General features: G+C 40.1%; 1 protein-coding gene across 2 annotated transcripts in view; it reads right to left on the bottom strand.

The window, feature by feature from the left end:
* Positions 1-19,163, bottom strand: part of CHCHD3 (coiled-coil-helix-coiled-coil-helix domain containing 3) — a 263,740-nt gene that overhangs the window by 79,708 nt on the left and 164,869 nt on the right. For both annotated transcript variants that reach the window (XM_006120346.5, XM_025183231.3), the window contains exon 5: positions 13,078-13,161. In XM_006120346.5, the coding sequence (XP_006120408.1) occupies positions 13,078-13,161 (84 nt within the window). The remainder of the gene's footprint in view (positions 1-13,077; positions 13,162-19,163) is intronic.

The following is a 19,163-nucleotide window of genomic DNA, read 5'->3' as shown; positions in this document are numbered from 1 at the left end:
AGACTGATCAGTTGGTAATACGTCTGGTGGGAGTTCTTCTACCTTGGAGAGTTGACCTTCCTCCGATTCCAACTGATGAGCTGTTCGGAGTGTTCGGTGGTGACATTGCTACTGCCTGAGTATGTGATGGATGCGGGGAAACTGAGGGAACGTGGGAAGTCGGGTGACTGTGACAGCAAGGATAGCTGTATTCAGAGCGATGACAGTGATGACGAGTTGAATCATGCAGAGAATAATACCCATAGTATGTTGGACTGTGTCGTCTGTTGTAAATTCTCACCGCTGAAATGTGCCGAGATGACATACCACTCCTGTAGTACATTTGATAATGCGTTGGTAGGTATGGGGAACAGGGCGAGCGTGATGATGCTTGTTTACGGGGAATGTGACCTGTCATCCATTGTTAGTCGAGGAGTATAGGGAGAAAATGGTGCAGAAGACGGTGCTGGTAGAACGTTAGCAGTTGCAGGCTTGTTGGTCTCACTGAGGTGGATTTGTGGGGTGCTTTCTTCAGCACCGGAGGGCCGGACGAGACATATGGTGCCGAAGATGCCCATGCCCTTGCATGTGCAGAGCTGGTTGGTGCCGCACTGGTCAGTGCCAAGGTCCTTGGTATGTTTGCTGACGGTTCCGATGTGGAAGGTGCTGATGTTGTCGGTACCTTTGTAACTGGTGCCATCACTGGCGGCACTGACCGGTGGACTGTTACAACCATTGATGTCACCATTGTCGATTTTTGTCGCGATTTCAGCTCTGAAAGGGACTTATGTTTGGGTGCCACTGAGCCTGACGTGCCGGCCTTATCTTTTGTCTGCCTTAGGAGACAGTGGAGTGGAAACTGTATGAGAATGCTCCAGCAGCTGAAGCGCCTTGTCGAATAAAAACATTTTAAATCTCATTTCCCTGTTCTCACGTGCCCTAACCGTCAACTTGGCACAGTGGACATATTTCTGATGCACATGAACCTCGCCGAGGCACTTGATACACTCAGCATGACATCATGGCATGTGGTGCACGTCTGAAAACCAGGAGAGCCTGGCGTGGTTAATTGTATGACAGACTAAAGCTAATCAACTTTTTTTTTTTGTAACTAATAAAAATGAAGTATAACAACTAGAACTCTAACTCTAACTACAAAGACTAAACAACTATCTATTCTATCGCGGGTGGCAAAGAAGGAACTGGCGGGAGCTGGGTCGTGCATGAGATCAAAAGAATGAAAATGGTGCGCGGCATGTGCTGCGCATGTGCCATCTGGCTAACACTGCTCAAGAAAACTCCTATTTGCGGTGCTAGGACAACCCAACACCTACAGTGGAGCACCCATGGGGACACCACTCAAAGAAGAACTACTTACTCTCTCTCCCTTTCAGAATCAGATGCTACTTGCCAGTAAATTCCCGTCTTAAAGTGAGCAGGGGACGAAGCTGGCAGGCAGAATTCCTATCCTTGTTGACTTGAGGACTTTATAGGGGGAATCAGAAGAAAAATGTGTGGAATCCAGAGGAGCTGTCCACTATAAGCGTTTTTACAGTAATGTTTTTCAAATTTTTATATCCTTGGCCTAAACCCAAGTTTTCCCAGTAATTTCATTTAATCTTATTCATTCCTAGCAATAATTTGCAAGAGCTTTACAAGTATCAAGAGTCAAGTTATTGTTATGAGGTAGACTGTTTACATAAGAAAAATCCTGACTCATAATGACTGACTATTATTGGACAACCAATAAATTTCTAGCATTATCCTCCTAAGAGTCAGCAAATTGAGGTCCAGGACAATATTTACTATATTGCACATGTCCATGCTACATAAACTGATCTGTGGAGCCCTCCCTGGAGGTCTGCAGGAGGAATCATTAAAACTCAAGTAGGGAGGGACTGGAGTGCTAGGAGTGCAGGTAGATTCATGAGGCTCTCTCATTCACAAAGTTGTCTGTAATGTGAAGAAGTTATAGAACCAAGGGGCACTATATAAATAACGGCTTTCTGAATGGTTGCAATGAACCCAATGAAAGTTAATATTCCCCTCCTTAGGTCTGTAATTAACAAGGGCCTGATTTTTAGAGCTTCTAAACTCTCATGACTCCAATAGAAGTCAATATTCAGCACCTCTGAAATTTACATTAAGTCTCCTTATTAGAAGTTGGTAGTTACAAATGAGTAAAGTACGGCTAATTGTCCAAGTCATATTACAATTCAGTAAAAGAACCAAACCAGTTGATCCTGACTCCTAGTCTCTTGATCTAATCAGTATTATACATTTCATTTTAGTACTCTCTCTTCTAGACGTCTTATTTACTAGATTCATTACAATGTGACAGAAATCACTAAATTTTAGAGGGATTGTTTCAAAGGTACTTTTGAAAATTCATTCAAATTTACTTGGATAGAAACCAAGACATAACCCCACTGAACACTGGCTGCAGGACTGTAAAGAAAGAATAATGATTAAGGGAAATGTAACAGCACTAACTCAGACTACACTCAGGTAAGAGATGGTAAACTCAGGGGCTACATCTAGACTGGCCCCTATTCCAAAATAGCCATGCTAATTTCCAACTTTGGAATAGGGAAATCCGCGGGGGATTTAAATATCCCCCGCGGGATTTAAATAAACATGTCCGCCGCTTTTTTTCCGGCTTGGGGAAAAGCCGGAAAAAAGCGTCTAGACTGGAGCTTGAAAGTAGGAATAAGAGATCCTCCGGAAAAGGGCTTTATTCTGGAGGATCGCGCCAGTCTAGACGCTTTTTTCTGGCTTTTCCCCAAGCCGGAAAAAAAGCGGCGGACATGTTTATTTAAATCCCATGGGGGATATTTAAATCCCCCGCGGATTTCCCTATTCCAAAGTTGGAAATTAGCATGGCTATTTCGGAATGGGGGCCAGTCTAGACGTAGCCAGGGAGAGCTCAGAAACAATACTAAGTCAACAGGTGAGATTAGAACTAGAACAAGAAATAAAATGACATTCCACCTGGAAAAACGCAAGCCAGGATGTTTGGGGAAAAATAATCCAATACACAAAAGTTTATCAGAAAGAAAGCATTTTGAAAGAACGAGTGAGTGTCCAAAAACTTGGAAGGAGATTTACTGATACATTCTGGACAGCAAGTTAGGTATGAACTGATGGTATATTATGGCAGAAAACGAGTGAAAGTGCTGGGTTACATTTGAAGAGAAATCATATCACAATATAGGAAAGTGGTAATCATCTATACCACGTGGAGAAATTGGAAGGATTCATTTCAGGAAACCAATAAAATAAAAGGTATGAAGCTAAGAAAAATTCTGTAAAAGTGATAAAAGGGGCAGAGGAATAGATTTATGTAAGTAGATTAAAAGAACAACCTCTAAAAACATCCAATTATTTTCCTTATATATTTCCAGAGAGTTTACAAAGTATCCAAACATCAAATATAAGAACGTTTAAGACAAATGAAGCACTAAAAGGTGGTAAAAGTTACTGCAACTTAACATACAGTATTCTGCTATTACTGATTTGTATATGAATTAAAGGGATACAAAACACAAGATCTAGACGCTCTTTTCCACAAATGCTTTTAACGGAAAATCTTTTCCGTTAAAAGCATTTGCAGAAAATCATGCCGGTCTAGACGTAGCCATAGATGGCATCATGAGCTTTCATGGGCGAAACCCACTTCTTCAGATAACAGGAGTATTAGAAGTGCAGATTGGAGAAACCAGCTGTTTTGACCAGACTCTCCTATACTCCTCCCCCAGGCCAGAATACTCTCTTGTACCCACACCCCTCTTGGACCCTACACCCCACTGCCTTGCCCAGGTTACAATGCTGTATTTCACCCAAACTTCCTCTCAGATGCCACACCCTCTCCTGCACCCCAGTCTCCTTCTCCAAGCTCCCTTCTATACCCAGCCTCCACCCCATACCCCACACTCCTTGCATAGAAGTGCAGCCTTTAATCACTTACCACTGGAGTGACGCTCTCAAAAATTATTGCCCACCCCCAAGATAGATCGAGGCAGCTAATGTAACCTAACATCCCATTTTTAAAATCATAGCCAAGATATGGCCAGATATTGTGACAAGAGGCACTATATATACAGCATTAGATTTAAAAAAAAAAGAGTGAGAGTTGATAATTTGGGAATCAGTACAGAATCAATGGCATGCAATGGAGTTAAGGGCACTCTGCTACTGAAGGGGCTGCCTTTCAAATGAGATACATATACCAAAGTCTTGACCTTTTGCAAACACTGAAGATCTCAAGTTTAGCTTTTGTGTAGGGATCAATGTACTGATTACTTATTATTCATATAGCGTTTGCAAATGTCAAATGCTAAGCAGTTTTGTTATTAGTGCTGCTGTGTACTGTTATGATCAGTGGTGTTAAAATATGTTAGTATCAGACCAGGAACAAAAATCTATTTGCCCATCACTTAGCATTAGGACTGACAGTATCAAAAAACTTCCTGGTTTTCTACTTGTTCAGCAAGGAAGTTATTCACTCTGCTCAACCAAACAAGTAGAACTTTGCTAGTCAGCCAAGTAATATCCCAGAGGTAAATTAATTAATTCTCAAGCACATTGAAAGGCTTAATATTTACCAAGCTCTCAATTCCTCTCATAAAATGTATTATGTACAAGTGCATCTTGTCATCATTTAAACTTATTTTCCACTTTAATGGATCCAGCCCGAAGTCTCAAAACATTTTAATCAATATCACTGACATTTGATTGTGAAAACCAAGAACAAATGCAGTCCAAATGTGTACAGAGAAAATGTGTTTTCTCTGTTAACTGTGATTCTTGAAACACAGGATGTAAGGAGCAGAAATCCTTTCCCAGTTATAAAATTCTTGCTGATACAATAATGTAATATCTCCAAGAAAAGGAACAGGGTGATAGCTTTTTTATTTTTTAAATTAAGTATGCTTAAACAACTCCCAAGATATTGTAGGGAATTATAAAGGTTTGAATTGATTTACATTGCTTTGTTAGAAAACTTTTTGATTTTCTTATTATCTACACCTTGCAAGCTGCAGCTGAGTTGTGGATTCTCTAAAAAGGTAAACAAAATACTGGAAACTATGAATAAACCTGATACCCATATTGCTTGCATCTTAGTACTTATGTTCATTACAAACACACACAAAAAAAGGCAAGACTTGGCTCTGAAGCTCAACTGTGTATTATCTCCTTTTCAGAGCCCTCGGGCTATCATTGCAAAGCACAGTGGTCCATTCTAAGGCTTGAATAGAGAAAAGGAAAAGATCATTAAATTATAATTTCCCTGCACAATTGGTATGAGCATTTCCTACCAACCAGATTAATTTGAACGCAAGATCCCAGAATAAAGCTGCTCAGCAGAAAGGATGGCAGTTTAATGTCTAGTAAATTTGATTTCTCTGAAAACCCTGACACATCATAATAGTGAAATCCTATTTACTGTAGCAAACAGGATGGATTATACTATTTAATATCTGGTATAGTGTGTGCCATCAGCTCACGGCTTTGTGCTCATCTTACCTTAAGGTTAATACTCCTTGACAGCCTAAATGGTAAATAGAATCCCCAAATTAAGTGCCGGTCTGATGATCGGTAAATCCTACCTCAAAACTTAAGTCATGACAAAAATAAAATCGATTCAAGTAAGACTATCATTTTTCCAGAACTTACGTCTATATTCTTAGGCTCTGATCTCACAATAAACTTTGCACAAAAAGACCGGCTGAACTCATAAGAACTCCACTGAAATCCATATGGATCTGCCAACAGAATTCACTGAAGGATCAGCTCCTTAGACTTTAAGATATTTGAGACTTTGTCTATCTCTAAAACTGTACAGCACCTAACATGATGCGGGGGGGCTCTGAGGGCTACCATATTATAAATATTAAATATCAAGCACACACATACTCTACTCTGTACATTGCCCAGTGACGATATTTCTAGGAAGTCAGAAACACAGGATCTTATTGCCTTGACTGGTCAACAGACTGACCAATATTAGGGCTTATTTCTTAATCATTCACAAGGGACTGACAGAAGTTAAATAATTATGTCATACATTAGCCTATTAAAAATTGCTTCATTCCTACTTCCACAAATAGGGGCATGATTCCCATAAGGATAAAGCGAAACACTAAATGAGAACTGAATGTAAGTTGTTTCATTTCCTATAAACTGTATTATTCATATAGCACCATAGATCTGCATAGCATTTTAAAGGTGAACTGAGACAGCTACTATTTATCGTGGATTTACAAATACTCTAAAGCAATAGTGAGTGCAGCTGGATCAAAGAATGGTGGAGCATAAGATGCACTATGAAAAAACTTAGTACAATTAATGTTATTCTTGTTGGCTGCTACATAACAGTGATGCACACACCAGACATGCAAAGACAGATGACTTCTTCAGATCATGTCAAGTTAGAACAGAGAGAGAATGATTGACATAGAAGGGCTGAGGAGGACAATAGCAAATACAAGAGGGGGACACAATTCTTTGTATGTATTTAAAAAAGAGAAGTCTTAAGAGCCTGCAAAGCATCACAGACTGAACGTTGTGAAACCTTGTTAGGATACTACATTCTTACTAATTCTCTCTCTGCAGTTTTAAGGAAAAGTCAGCATATCATGAGTGTGAACATTCAGGGTACATAAAGAAGGCGGAATGGTTCTAGCAGGAGATATTGGTCTACGGGCTTTCTTTTAAATCAGATTTTTTTTATTAATTGTTCATTTCACTTACAAGAACCATAAACAGACAGTGGAAAAAAACCCCAAACCTTAAAACTGCAGTAACACTTCTATTCTAATTGCTACAAATCAAGGTATCACTGGGTCCTGTTTCCAAAAGCGCACACACAAAAAAGTGATCCAAAACCTACCCTTCTGTATCATACAACTTACGTACGTACCAATTCTTAATGGTCTGTTCTGACCACTGTTCTGTTCTTACTGATACTGTTCTATGAAAGGAGCAGAAGTCATAAATCTCTTCGGTATATAAAATATAGAATATGCCCCTTTAGGGCTGATGAATGAATTTCTCTCAGAAAGTCTAATGTGGGAACTCTTAAATAATAGGTGTATCGTCTAACCCAATATACTGTATTTGAAGGTTATTCTTTAACTCCTTTGTTAAACTATTCCATCTTGCTTAGCTGCTGTGAAGTATGCAATAACTCTTAGTTTATGTGTCATCTTTGACCTAGAAAGACTAGCAGCTGTTGGGGGAATCACGGTTTTTTTGGAAAGTACCAAAGGATTTTTAGCACATAAACCAAATTTATGAACAGCTATTGCCTCTGCGAATAGAATTGTTTATGTTTTAGTACCACAGCTGTCACTGGTGCACAGTTACTCTGTCCTGCATTAATCCCCTGAAAAGGCTGACACATCTTCACTCCAGTCACTGAAATATTTTATAAGCGACAGACTTCATCTGGCAGTGAATATGTATAATAATTTCTCTCCGTAAGGAGCACATTGTGCTGACACTAATCTGTTCTGTTGTCATCTCCCTTTATTATCAATGTCCGCATTGTTTTTCCAGCAGCATAGAAGAACATAAATATGAAGCTTCTAATTGAAAAAAGCTATGTAATCAAAAAGCCAATTAATCATACAGATGAGCTCTGACACTTAGTGATGCAACAGACACAAATGCCACCTATTAATAACCAAGGTATTGTTAAAATGTGCTTATTTGATGTAAGAGTCATCTTAAAATTTAATTAGCATGCTTCACCACAGGTGACAGACTAATTTTTTTCGTATTGACATTTTATTTCTCTAAGTTCCAGTATTTTTCTTCCACTCCTATCTTGTGTCTGTCTCTGTTCTACAGCACACACTACTATATGTGCAGACTTCCACTGAAATCAATGAGAGTTTAAAAATAAACTGCATGCTATGTTACTCCATTAATTTGCACATTATAGCCCCCTGTAAGCTCACCTCTCTCATTCTACACAATGTTGAGACTCCAATGGCCTCTCCATTCCTTCCTTCCAGTTCTATTTCTATCACAGTGTGTAAAATTTATCATCACTGTTTTGTCTAACAAATGATACAGAGGTAAGGGTGAGGGGAGCCATCCACGTAAATAAAAATTCCAAAACCTGGACTAAGTTCAGACCCTGACCTGAAATTTGCATGTTGACCCTGTTCTTCTAGCACAGGATGCACAAAATCCACTCCCATGCACCCTAAAACTCTGCAGAAGATAAGCTCTATCCCCAAAGGCTGGTTTCTCTCATTTCAGTGCCTATGGAACACTCACTGCATTAGAACCTACATGCCTCAAACTTGACTTACAAACAAAATGATTATCTCCCCAAAACAATAGTTCTTTAATACATCAACACAGAGGCAGAATGACAAAAGTAACCTTATAACATGCCATGAAAAGCACCCAAATCTGATAGATAGAGGGCATATGCTCCATAGCTGATAGGGATATGAATGAGTAAGCAGTTAACAAGCTACTTGGCAAGCATCACTATTACCAGGTGATGCTGACCGGGTAACAGTTAACAGGTGCTCGGGAGCAGACCACCATCAGCAGCTTGATGTGGGAGGGGGGCTGCTCCCACCCCACAGAGGGCCAGGAGCAGGCAGCCCCAGGCAAGGCTGGGAGAGGGAGCCTGTGGACTGGGGGTTGCACTAGACAGGCTAGCACGGTCTCCTGCTCGGGATCCCATTTAGTCAGTTGACCAGTTAAGTGTAAGGTTAACCTAACGTTTAACTGGTTAAACGAGATATTACAACCCTAACTGAGACCACTGAACTGAGAATGGCCTGTTCTAGCCCTGAAGAATTCAATTTCAAGGGAGAAACCCAGACACAGCAGAAATCCTGTGTACTGTGACCCAAAGGAAGGAACGGTCTATTAAAAATCTTCAGCAGCATACATAAAGCTGGCATTAAAATCAGTACTGTTTGTTATGTCAACAAGATACATTCAATCTCAATTCCACTGAGCTATTCTACTTCGGCTCATTCTCTGAAATCTCCTCTGCCACTTTCGCTCTGCATCTGCTCTGAATAAATAAAAAGTGGCTGAAGAATAAAGTGTGTTTTACTGTATGTATATGATTATATGAAAAATGATGTAACCAAAAATATCAATTACATACACTGACAATTTGTGCAGCATGCTGTCTGCTCTGATTCATTACAAAGTTTTTAGTACCCTGTCTGACATAGCTGTATATGTGAATACATAGCAATTACAATTTTATCTTAACTATATTAACAGTTAGCAAAACCAAGAACACTTAAGGTATCCAAAGCTCAGAACGGAACATTATTCCTAGATTATAAGGCCAGAAGGGATCACTGGAATCAAGTCTGAACTAGAGATGTTAAACTGCAAATAATCAGCTAGTCGATGGAATTTCCATCGACTATTTGATTAGTTGATAAAGGGAGGAAACTGCAGTGCCGCAGCAGGGTTAGCTCCTAGCCCAGGAGCTAACCCCACTGCAGCTCTGCCTTTTAAAAGTATAAAGAGCCACTGGATTCTTAGTCGACTAGTCACTTACATCCCTAGTCTGAACTCTTGTATAATACAGGCCCTAGTACTTATCCAAACTAATTCCTCTTTGAACTAGAATCTCTTTAAAAAAAAAAAAAAAAAAAGTCAACCTGAATTTAAAAAATGCCACTGATAGAAAATCCACACCACCTTTGGCAAATTGTTTCAATAGATAATTATACTCACAATTAAAAAAATCGCCTCTTATTTCCAGTTTCAATTTCTCTTGCTTCAAATTCCAGACATTCGCCTTGTTGAGCCATTCGTCAAACCTGAGATCCCACTGATCCCAGAGAAAAATCTTTTAGTCTTTTTGTCCAACACGCTAGCAACTAGCCATATGTAGCTAGCCAATTGAGTGTGGCTATTTCGCTATATCCATAGCTATAGTGGCCACTGCTTCAGAACTGCTTAGACACCACAGGTAGCACTGTAAGGCAGGTTTTCCAACTCTTTCATCATTCCTGCGGCTCTTCTCTGAATCCTCTCCAATGTACCAACCTTTGTCATGAACTGTGTGTGATGGGTCAGGACCTCCTTAGGACTGTTACCTAATGTGCTGAGACCCCACTGCACCTGCTTTCCCTGACAGCCTAGGCACCCTGTAACCCTGACTTGCTGAGCCCAGCTTTCCATCCTGCATCAAGGACAGGGAGGGCCACACCTCCAAGGCTACAGACAAACAGTACGCAGAAGAAAGTGAGACCTTTTCTAAGCACTCAAATACACAGACCCTTCTGGGAGCGGAACCCTAAGTAAATCAGTCATATGCTATCTGGAGATCTGTACAAGTAAAAGCTCCTGAATTTTTCCCTCTCTTCAATGTAAAGAGAAATACACACAGACTCCTTCCTCCCATAACAAACATTTATGTTAGCTATAAGCACAAAAAGGTAGGATTTAAGTGGTAACAGCAGCACACAGAAGAAAGTAGGTTGCTATCCAAAAAAACAAAACAAAACAAAACACGCAAGATAAGCTTTATACAATAAAAAAGTAGTTCTAAAAAAGTAACAAGTAGTTGCATGTAATCTCTCACTCTAAAAGTATTTCTAATAATCTCCACAGACTAGACATCATTCTAGCTTGGGCAAAGTTCCTTCCCTCACTTTAGTCTTTGTTATTTCTTGGGGTATGCCTAGACTACAGGCTTTTGTCAACAGATACTCTCGACAAAGCTTCTGTCGACAAAGAGCATCTAAACTACATTCAGTTCTGTCGACAAAGCAAGCCACTTTGTCGACATGACAGTGTAGACGCAAAGGACAGTGTAGATGCAATAATGCCTTCTGTCGACAGAACTCTGTTGACAAAAGGTGTTATTCCTCGTAGAATGAAGTTTATAGCCATTGACAAAACTGCTGACTTCTGTTGATATTATGTTGACAGAACTCAGCGGCAGTGTAGAGGCAGGTATAGTTTTGTCAACAAAACCCTGTAGTCTAGATACACCCTAGGAATCATGTTGAGTGGACAAGCAAAGCAGACTCGATTACCTGAATTACCTCCCTCAAAACAGATTTTGCAAAAGGTAGGAATCCTTTATGTTCAGTCTAAACTTTCCCTCCGTTCTTGCGGAAAAATACAGCATCCCAGATGGATCCCAGCATCGGGGACATGGTGTCATGTCTCTGCAAGGCCCCTGTCTCCATACTTATACATGCCTACAAATGACATAATCACATTCAGTAGATTACGCCCTTTCCAATGATCTCTCACACAAAGTATCTTGCATAAAGCATATTCCAGTTATATCATATTTATAAGCATATTCCCATAAAGAACATAGAATGCCCCATCATACTGAGGACACCAATATTCTAGAAATGGTTGCACTGTGCTGAATATAGAGGGAATACAACCTCTTCCACTCTTATTCCATATTTTTGTTTATTCATCTAAGGATCACACTAGCCTCACAGCATCATACTGGGAGCTCATGCTCAGCTAATTATCCACAGGACCTTTAATTAATATAGTCCTTTGGATGAAAAAGGCAAAGCTATGGATGTTGAAAGCTGCCCCAGATTTGGGACATGCATTTAATAATGCCAAAAAGGTGAAAAGCAGGAGTTGTTACAAAATGTCATTATGTAAGATGCAATTGTTAATAGCAATACATCTTTTTGAAATATTTACTTCATTAAAAAGAATGTACTACCATTATCGTTAACCTCTCTGGATTGTTCTAGCAGTCTACAGCGTAGTTTCAAATTCTTTTGAGATAAAATTGATTAATGCCTTCTAAATATGTCATATTACTCTAACAATAAAAATGAATCTTTCCCTGTATATCTTGGTGGTTTGTCTAAGAGACATGGTCTCTGCCCAACCAAAGATATGGGGTGTTTTTGGAGGAAGAGAAGGGGAAGGAGAACATAATTATGTTTGAACGTTGTAATTTTATCATCTTGGAAATGCTAGGCAATGCCCAATGAAATAAAACCAGTTCTCCTGCTTGGTCTCTTTTCATCCTATGTGCCCTTTCCTGTTGGAAAAGTAACCTCTTGTGAAGATAAAAACAGTTTGTGTGTAAATAGTATGAGATGAAAACTCATCTCAACGACAATACAGGTTGAATCTCCCAAATCTGGGACTCTCTAGTCTGGCAACATCCATGGTCCAGAAGGAAGGACCATGGATGTTGCTGGTCGAGAGAGATCCAGACAAAAGGAGCACAAGCCAGATGGGAGTCCCGTGGGTGCCGGGGAGCCGTAGCTGATTCTGCAGTGGGTGGGAAGTCCAACCCTGGGTAGCCTCAGGCCAGGGAGCTCCAGCATTAGCAAGGAGGTATCCCTGGCACTGGCCAGGAACCCTAGTGGCAGTGGGGCCGACAGCAGCTGAGCAGGGAAATCCTCGGCAGGAGAAGGGTCAGCGGCAGCCAACGGGGGAATCCCCAGCAGGAGCAGGGCCGGCAGCAGCCAAGGGGGAGGATCCCCAGTGAGAGCAGGGCCAGAGGCAGCCATGGAGGGATGGATCCCCAGTAGGAGCAGGGTAGGGGCAGCCAAGGGAGGGATCCCAGCCCCAGCGTGGAACCCCAGTAGCAGGGGCCAGCGGCAGTGAGGGGGAAACCCCAGCCCTGGCCAGGAACCCCGGAGAGCGGGGCCAGTGATGGCAGGGGAGGCTGACCCTGGGAGCCCTTCCAGGGGGCTAGCAGCAGGGAGGGAAGTCTAGGCTCCGGTGATGGCCACAGCCCAGATGGGAGCCTTGACTTCCCCTGGTCTGGCAAACTCCCTGGTTTGGGACTTCTCGGGTCCCGAGGGTGCCAGACCAAGGAGGTCCAACCTGTATTAGTTATCAAGGAATAAAAGATTCTCAAAATAAAATCTCCATCTTTAATCCTTTCCTTCTCAAACAGAAAAAGACAAAAACAATTCATTTAATCATTTTAATTGATGACTCCTCGAGGTCCCTTCCAGTTCTAGTATTCGATAATTCTATGAATTCTGGTTTATGAAGTCCTTCCTGTTGATACTTAAGCTTCAACAGGAACCAGGACATTGGTAAAGGAAATGAACAAAACTCATAATTAACCAAGAAAAATGGTCTCACCCTCTCTTCCAGTCGAGCCAGCTGCTCTTTGTAGTATGCATCGTGCTTCTTCAGTTCTCTGTCTTTCTCTTCCAGCTGCTTGGCCTAAAAAAAGAAGTGTAAAGTTAAAACTGGAACAAGAAAAAGCAGCACTTGCAGAGCAAAAAATCTAGTATAAATTGTACCAATAAACAGTATACACCAATTGAAGCCTGTAGCCTATTAGTTTTCGCCCAAACAATAAATTAATAAGATGATTACTGCACTGAAAATGTAAAGAGCTTATCTATTATACTTTTTTTTTTCTCAACAGCTGCATCACAATTTGTTCACGTATATCTGGAAATGTCGCAAAGACAGCACCAAGCATACTATGCTGAAAGTAACTCTTTGTGCACAACTACTGCATTTAAGAAAGTTTCCTATTAATTCCAGCCAAAGCTATGCGTTGTCACAATGTTAGCACATTGAAACTCCAAGAATGAGACACACACTTTTGGTGTGTACATGGCAAAAGACCCCAACACAGTCACGTATGATTTTTAAAAAGTCTTTGAATATCAGTTCTGCATTGGGCTGTGATCCAATCTAGCACTTAAGCATGTGATTAACTTTAAGCTCTTTACTAGTTCCACTGACTTCAGCGAGGCTGCTCAGAGGCTTAAATCCTTTACTGAATCAGACTTTAAAGCACAATGTACCAATTGCTCCACTGTCCTGTTGATGTATCATTAAAAACAACTAAATATCAAGGCTGTAAAGCTGGGACACCACACACAATCAATTAATAGAAAACTTATGATTCACAACAAAATTAGAGTTTGAATGAAAAACCTATGTTTAAAAACAGAAATATTGCCTTAAATAATCATTTTATACAATTTCACCCCAATACACACATGCTTTTTAATAAACCATGCATAGCATAACTGTGATGCTACCTCCCCATTTTACATAATTATGCTTTTGAATATGAATATGCATAAGTCAATTATGCTTTATGCAAAACAGGTCAAGTAACGGATCGATCAGGAGCCCGTAATCCCCTGAACGTATAAATTCAGTGTGTGTGCATGTAAAATTCTTATATGTGAAGTTAGAAATAGGGAAGTGTGAACTAGAGATATACAATTTTTTAACTGGCTAATCGAACAGCCCATACAATTTGCATCGACTATTCAGTAAGGGCACCTCTGCGTATGAAGCACAGCAGGACTGTTGCTACACTTCAAAAGTGAAAGCACTGTGGTGGGCATGGGGCCAGCGTGGGACTCCAGCAGTCCCCCATTGGTCCTGTGCTTCCCACAGCGTTACTGCTTTGAAACACCGTGGGGAGCATGGTGTCAGGCTTCACGCAGTGTTCCAAAGAAGCAGTGCCATGTGGAGCGCAGGGTCTGGCCCCAGGCTCCAAACGGTGCTGCTGCTTTGAAGCACCTCCTCTACTTCGCCCTGCCCTTGCTGCCTCCTTTTGACAGAGGCAGCAAGGGGGGAAGTGACTAGTCGACCAGTGTGTCAGCACTCTGGTAAGCATTTGCTTTTGAGATAGTCGACTAGTTGTTCCAATCCCTAGTGTCAAACTGCTTATTAATCTAGAACTAAAACAGTTAGCAGTACTTAAGGAATCTAGTGGCCCGGTGTTCAAAGCAATGATCTGTAAATTGTTTTGGTTTTCGTTTAAGCCTAATCTAGGTTGATCCTACAAAGATCCTGTGACCATGTCATCTGGTACTGGAATCTATCCTGAATTAGTATTTTTGAATTGGGATGGAAAAAATGGAACAAATAATTTTCATCTTGGGGAAATTCTATGTAAGGGATGAGAAGCAATCAGTGATCCTCTTCAGCTGTTTGATACTGCCTCCCCACCCTAAGAAGCTATTAGACCCAGGCAGTGTTAACAAAATTTATTCCACCTACTGTTGGAAAAAATCAGAGAGATGTGCACCCACACGTGTACCACCAGTAGAAACACATGCTGCCAGCTGTGGATGCTCTGCTAACCAGCTGGACAGCAGCTGAATCTCTCCTGGAGAATGGCCCAAGTGCTCATATTACAGGAAACACTGGACCCAGGCCAGAGAAAAGATGAGCTCTGACTTGAAGGATTTCACCTAAAATAAGAAGTAGGGTGAGAAATATGCTCTATAATCATCTTTCTTAGGGCATTAGGCTTAGCTGGTGTGTTTTGTTTATTTTAGACTAGTAATTTTCTTTGTTATGTCTGTTTTCACTTACAATCCCTTAAATCCTTTTCTTATGCTTAATAAAAACATTTTTCTTGCTATGAAATGCAGTGGAAATAACTGTAATGGGGGGGCAATGGAAGAAACAGCCGTGCATCTCTCTCTTTCATGGATAGAGAGAGCGACTCTGTAAAAGTTTTACGCAGAGAAAGCTCACAGTAAGACAGAACCAAACCCCCAAATAAATCTATTTGAGGGCTGTGCTCCTGGAGACTGTCAAGCCCTGGTAGCCAAGCCCTCCCAGAGTTATCAGCATCTGTGTTGCTACGATGAGGGGCTGTTATCCCAGCTCTGTTCTTTTATTCAGGGAGACCAGAGCGTCTGGCCTAGCAGGACAGGGTGATGGAGTGCCCCAGGAGGAGGGCTCAGTGGTATGATCAGCACAGCGGTAGACAGTCCCAAGGGGATCTCTATGATCTCACACATCACAATGACATATATACACTGAAATATAAAATTAAATATTAGTTATATTTTAATGATTTGCATCTATGGATAGTAAATTAGTATAGATGATGTAATGCTTGGACATAAGCGTTGTTTTGCCTCCTTTTTTTTTTAAACGCAGAATTGCTGGTAGTTTAAAATCATGTTATTTCTGACAACAAAGTTAACATGTGCTGGAAGATGTGAGACATATACCAATATGTAATGAAATAAAATTTAAAAAACCTCTTTTTTTCAGGAAGATCCTTTCTATGGGCTGAAGATGACAAACTAAAATGATTCAATGGCAAAAGCCAGCATAAACCAAAAGTCAAGTAACTAAAACTCACACATCTGTAATGGGGTATCTAAAACACAAACTGGCTATTGGATAAAGATTAAATCATCTGTAATGTAGAAATGGATAAAAGACTTAAGTGAACATGGTCCCAAAACTGAAGAAGCATCAGCTCAGAAACTGAAGAACACGACTGAAGGATCAGACCAAGGGATCAGAGAAGGTGACATCTAACATAGAATAACTTGGGCCCCTTCACCAATTCAGCTTTGTCTGTTATTGTTTCTCTAGCATAAATGTTGTGACAATAATTCTGTTTGAAAACTGATTAAGTCTAAATTGGGTCAACTCATGACTCAGTTTCCCAACTTTCACACCGCCATTCCCTTTTTCACTCTCTGGAAACTATCAGCATTTCTGGAGTGGCAGCTGCTGAATAATTTGCAACACTTTTACTGTTGTGTGAGTTGCTTCCTTGTTTACTTGCAGCTAATGGACTTCTGGCCTTTTAATATTATGAGTTGAGTGCTCACAAAAAGTACTGGATTTTCAGCACTGGTGAGCAAAGTGGTATTTCATGGTTTTTTGCTTATAGTAGGATCAATGGGGCTCATGAAAGACAGTTTTAAAATATTTATACACTATGCACACACATATCACATATAAGAACTCCTTTAGAGAGGAATTCTTGTCAAGGGATTGGTGACAGAATGTAGGAAATTTCACATCTAGGATATTGGTAAAAATTAATCCCAGGCCGATGATAATCAAATAGTCATTACCCACTGAAGGCCATTCAGGGACCTACCTAAAATGAGTTATGGATCTCTACTGTGTGCCTTTCAGCCAAGCACCAACATCACAGAACCCACCACAACTAACACCATGGCAGCATCAGCTGGGATGTCAAGGAAATTGAGTTACCTTCTCACTCCTTGAGATGGTTTCTCTAAATCACATTGGCAGTGCTGCATTAGGAAACTTTCAAATTCTGCTCTCTATATTGTACTTGTTTTATTTCTGCTCGTCAAGAGCAGGGAATTTTTTGGTATTTAGTAGGTACCATGTTTTTAGGCAAACTGCCTTTCAATGACAAAATGTGAATTTGGCACCCTTGTTTCATTTCCTGTTTTACTGCTTACCTTTATTTCCATCTCCTGAAGCATGTGGATTTTAAAAAAAGAGTCATGAATACAGTCTGTGAATGGGAGGCATAAAATATACAAAAAGAACAACAATGTGCAGGCAGTATGTCAGAAATTCAGGACATAACGGAAAGCTATAGGAAAATAATATTAATCACATTTACGCAGCCTTGGAAAAATCTGCTCACCCAGGACAACTAGTTTTGTTTTCCACTACAATCATCACTGTAAAGGGCAAGCTATTAGATTTGTGCCTCAGCTGGTAAATTTTCATGACAATTTTGTAGGGCTATATGTATGGTCTAAGAACCACTTAAATTGGAAACACTTACATACGATTACGCTATTATACTGTGAAGGAATCTATTGTATAACTAAACTACAATGTTCATTACATCTGAAATACTTTTCCTATTCCAATAAATAAAAGATTCTGAGAATACCAGAATCATAAAAAAAATGAAATATTTGACTTTTTTAAAAATGAAGTGCCTATCAAGATTATCAAGATGCATTTACATTTCAATAATATAACGTGGGAGTAGCGTCACACAAGAACCTCTCCAGGAGGGGGCAATTAACCAATTACATTATCAGCAAACAGTCACTAGTTATAAAAACTTAACCAGTTCCTCTCTATAAAAATCAGTTCACCTCTCAGATCACTAATGTATTATCACAGAATGATAGAACTGAAAGCGACCTCAAGAAGTCATCGAGTCCAGTCCCCTGCCCTCACAGCAGCACCAAGCACTGTCTAGATCATCTCTGACAGGTGTCTGTCTAACCTGCTCTTAAATATCTCCAGTGATGGAGATTCCACAACCTCCCTAAGCAATTTATTCCAGTGTTAAACCACGCTGACAACTAGGAATTTTTTCCTTATGTCCAACCTAAACCTCTCTTGCTGCATCTTAGCTCTCCTGTGCAACTTCATTCCCTGTGTGTCAATATCTACCATGATCCCTGAAACACGTGCAAACAAATGAAAAGGAATATCTGAGTACAATTAAGTAGCTAAGTAATAAAGAAAATGTAATAAATATTACAACTATTCCAAATGCTCAAGTAATTTACTGTCTAAGGTCTTAGAATTCAATACTATAAATGCATCACCTGATCCTAATGATGACACAAAGCCACCCAATGTAAAGTCAACACAGAGTGTAAAAAAATGACAAAAATGTCATAAAGCAATTCACCTTCAACATTTCAACAATTCACAGCCTTAAGAAGTTTAAGAGTAAAACACAAACAGATCAAATATGAATAGCAATGACTGGGGAGACCTCAAAGCACCTAATCACAAACTCATTCTCCTCAGCTAGTTCAACAGATCAATTAAAATCAATTCCCCGTACGTCACTGAAAGACACCAATAGTAGCATATGAACAGACTTTTCTCTAGAACAAAAACAGAAAGTGATACAATGAGAAATATACAGAAGGTTGTAAAACTTTAAGAGGCAGACTTAAACCCCATACTGAAATGAGACCAAACGGTGGGACATGGTTAAAACTTTATAGACGTATCTATATGAACACTTAGGTGTAGTCTACACTACAAGTTTAGACTGAATTTAGCCACAGAAGATTGATTTTCTAGAAGAAGTGTCCATACTACCAAGCCCATTCCCTTGACCTTAAGGGCCTCTCTATAGCACCCAAATGAACATAAGAACATATTGGCATTAGAAAAAGTTCAGAAAAAGGCAACAAAAATGATTAGGGGTTTGGAATGAGTGTCATATGAAGCGAGGTTAAAAAGACTCAGACTTTTCAGCTTAGAAAAAAGGAGACTCAGGGGGATATGATAGAGGTCTATAAAATTATGACAGGTATGGAGAAAGTAAATAAGGAAAAGTTATTTACTTGTTCCCATAACGTAAGAACTAGTGATCACTAAATGAAATTAATAGGCTGCAGGTTTAAAACAAAAACAAATGGAAGTTTTTCTTTACGCAGTGGACAGTCAACCTGTAGAACTCCTTGCCA

The sequence above is a fragment of the Pelodiscus sinensis genome, chromosome 1, assembly GCF_052426305.1.
Source record: "Pelodiscus sinensis isolate ZL-2025 chromosome 1, ASM5242630v1, whole genome shotgun sequence".
Taxonomy (NCBI): Eukaryota; Metazoa; Chordata; order Testudines; family Trionychidae; genus Pelodiscus; species Pelodiscus sinensis.
The sequence above is the reverse complement of the archived record's forward strand: the minus strand, read 5'-3'. Positions and strand labels throughout refer to the sequence as shown.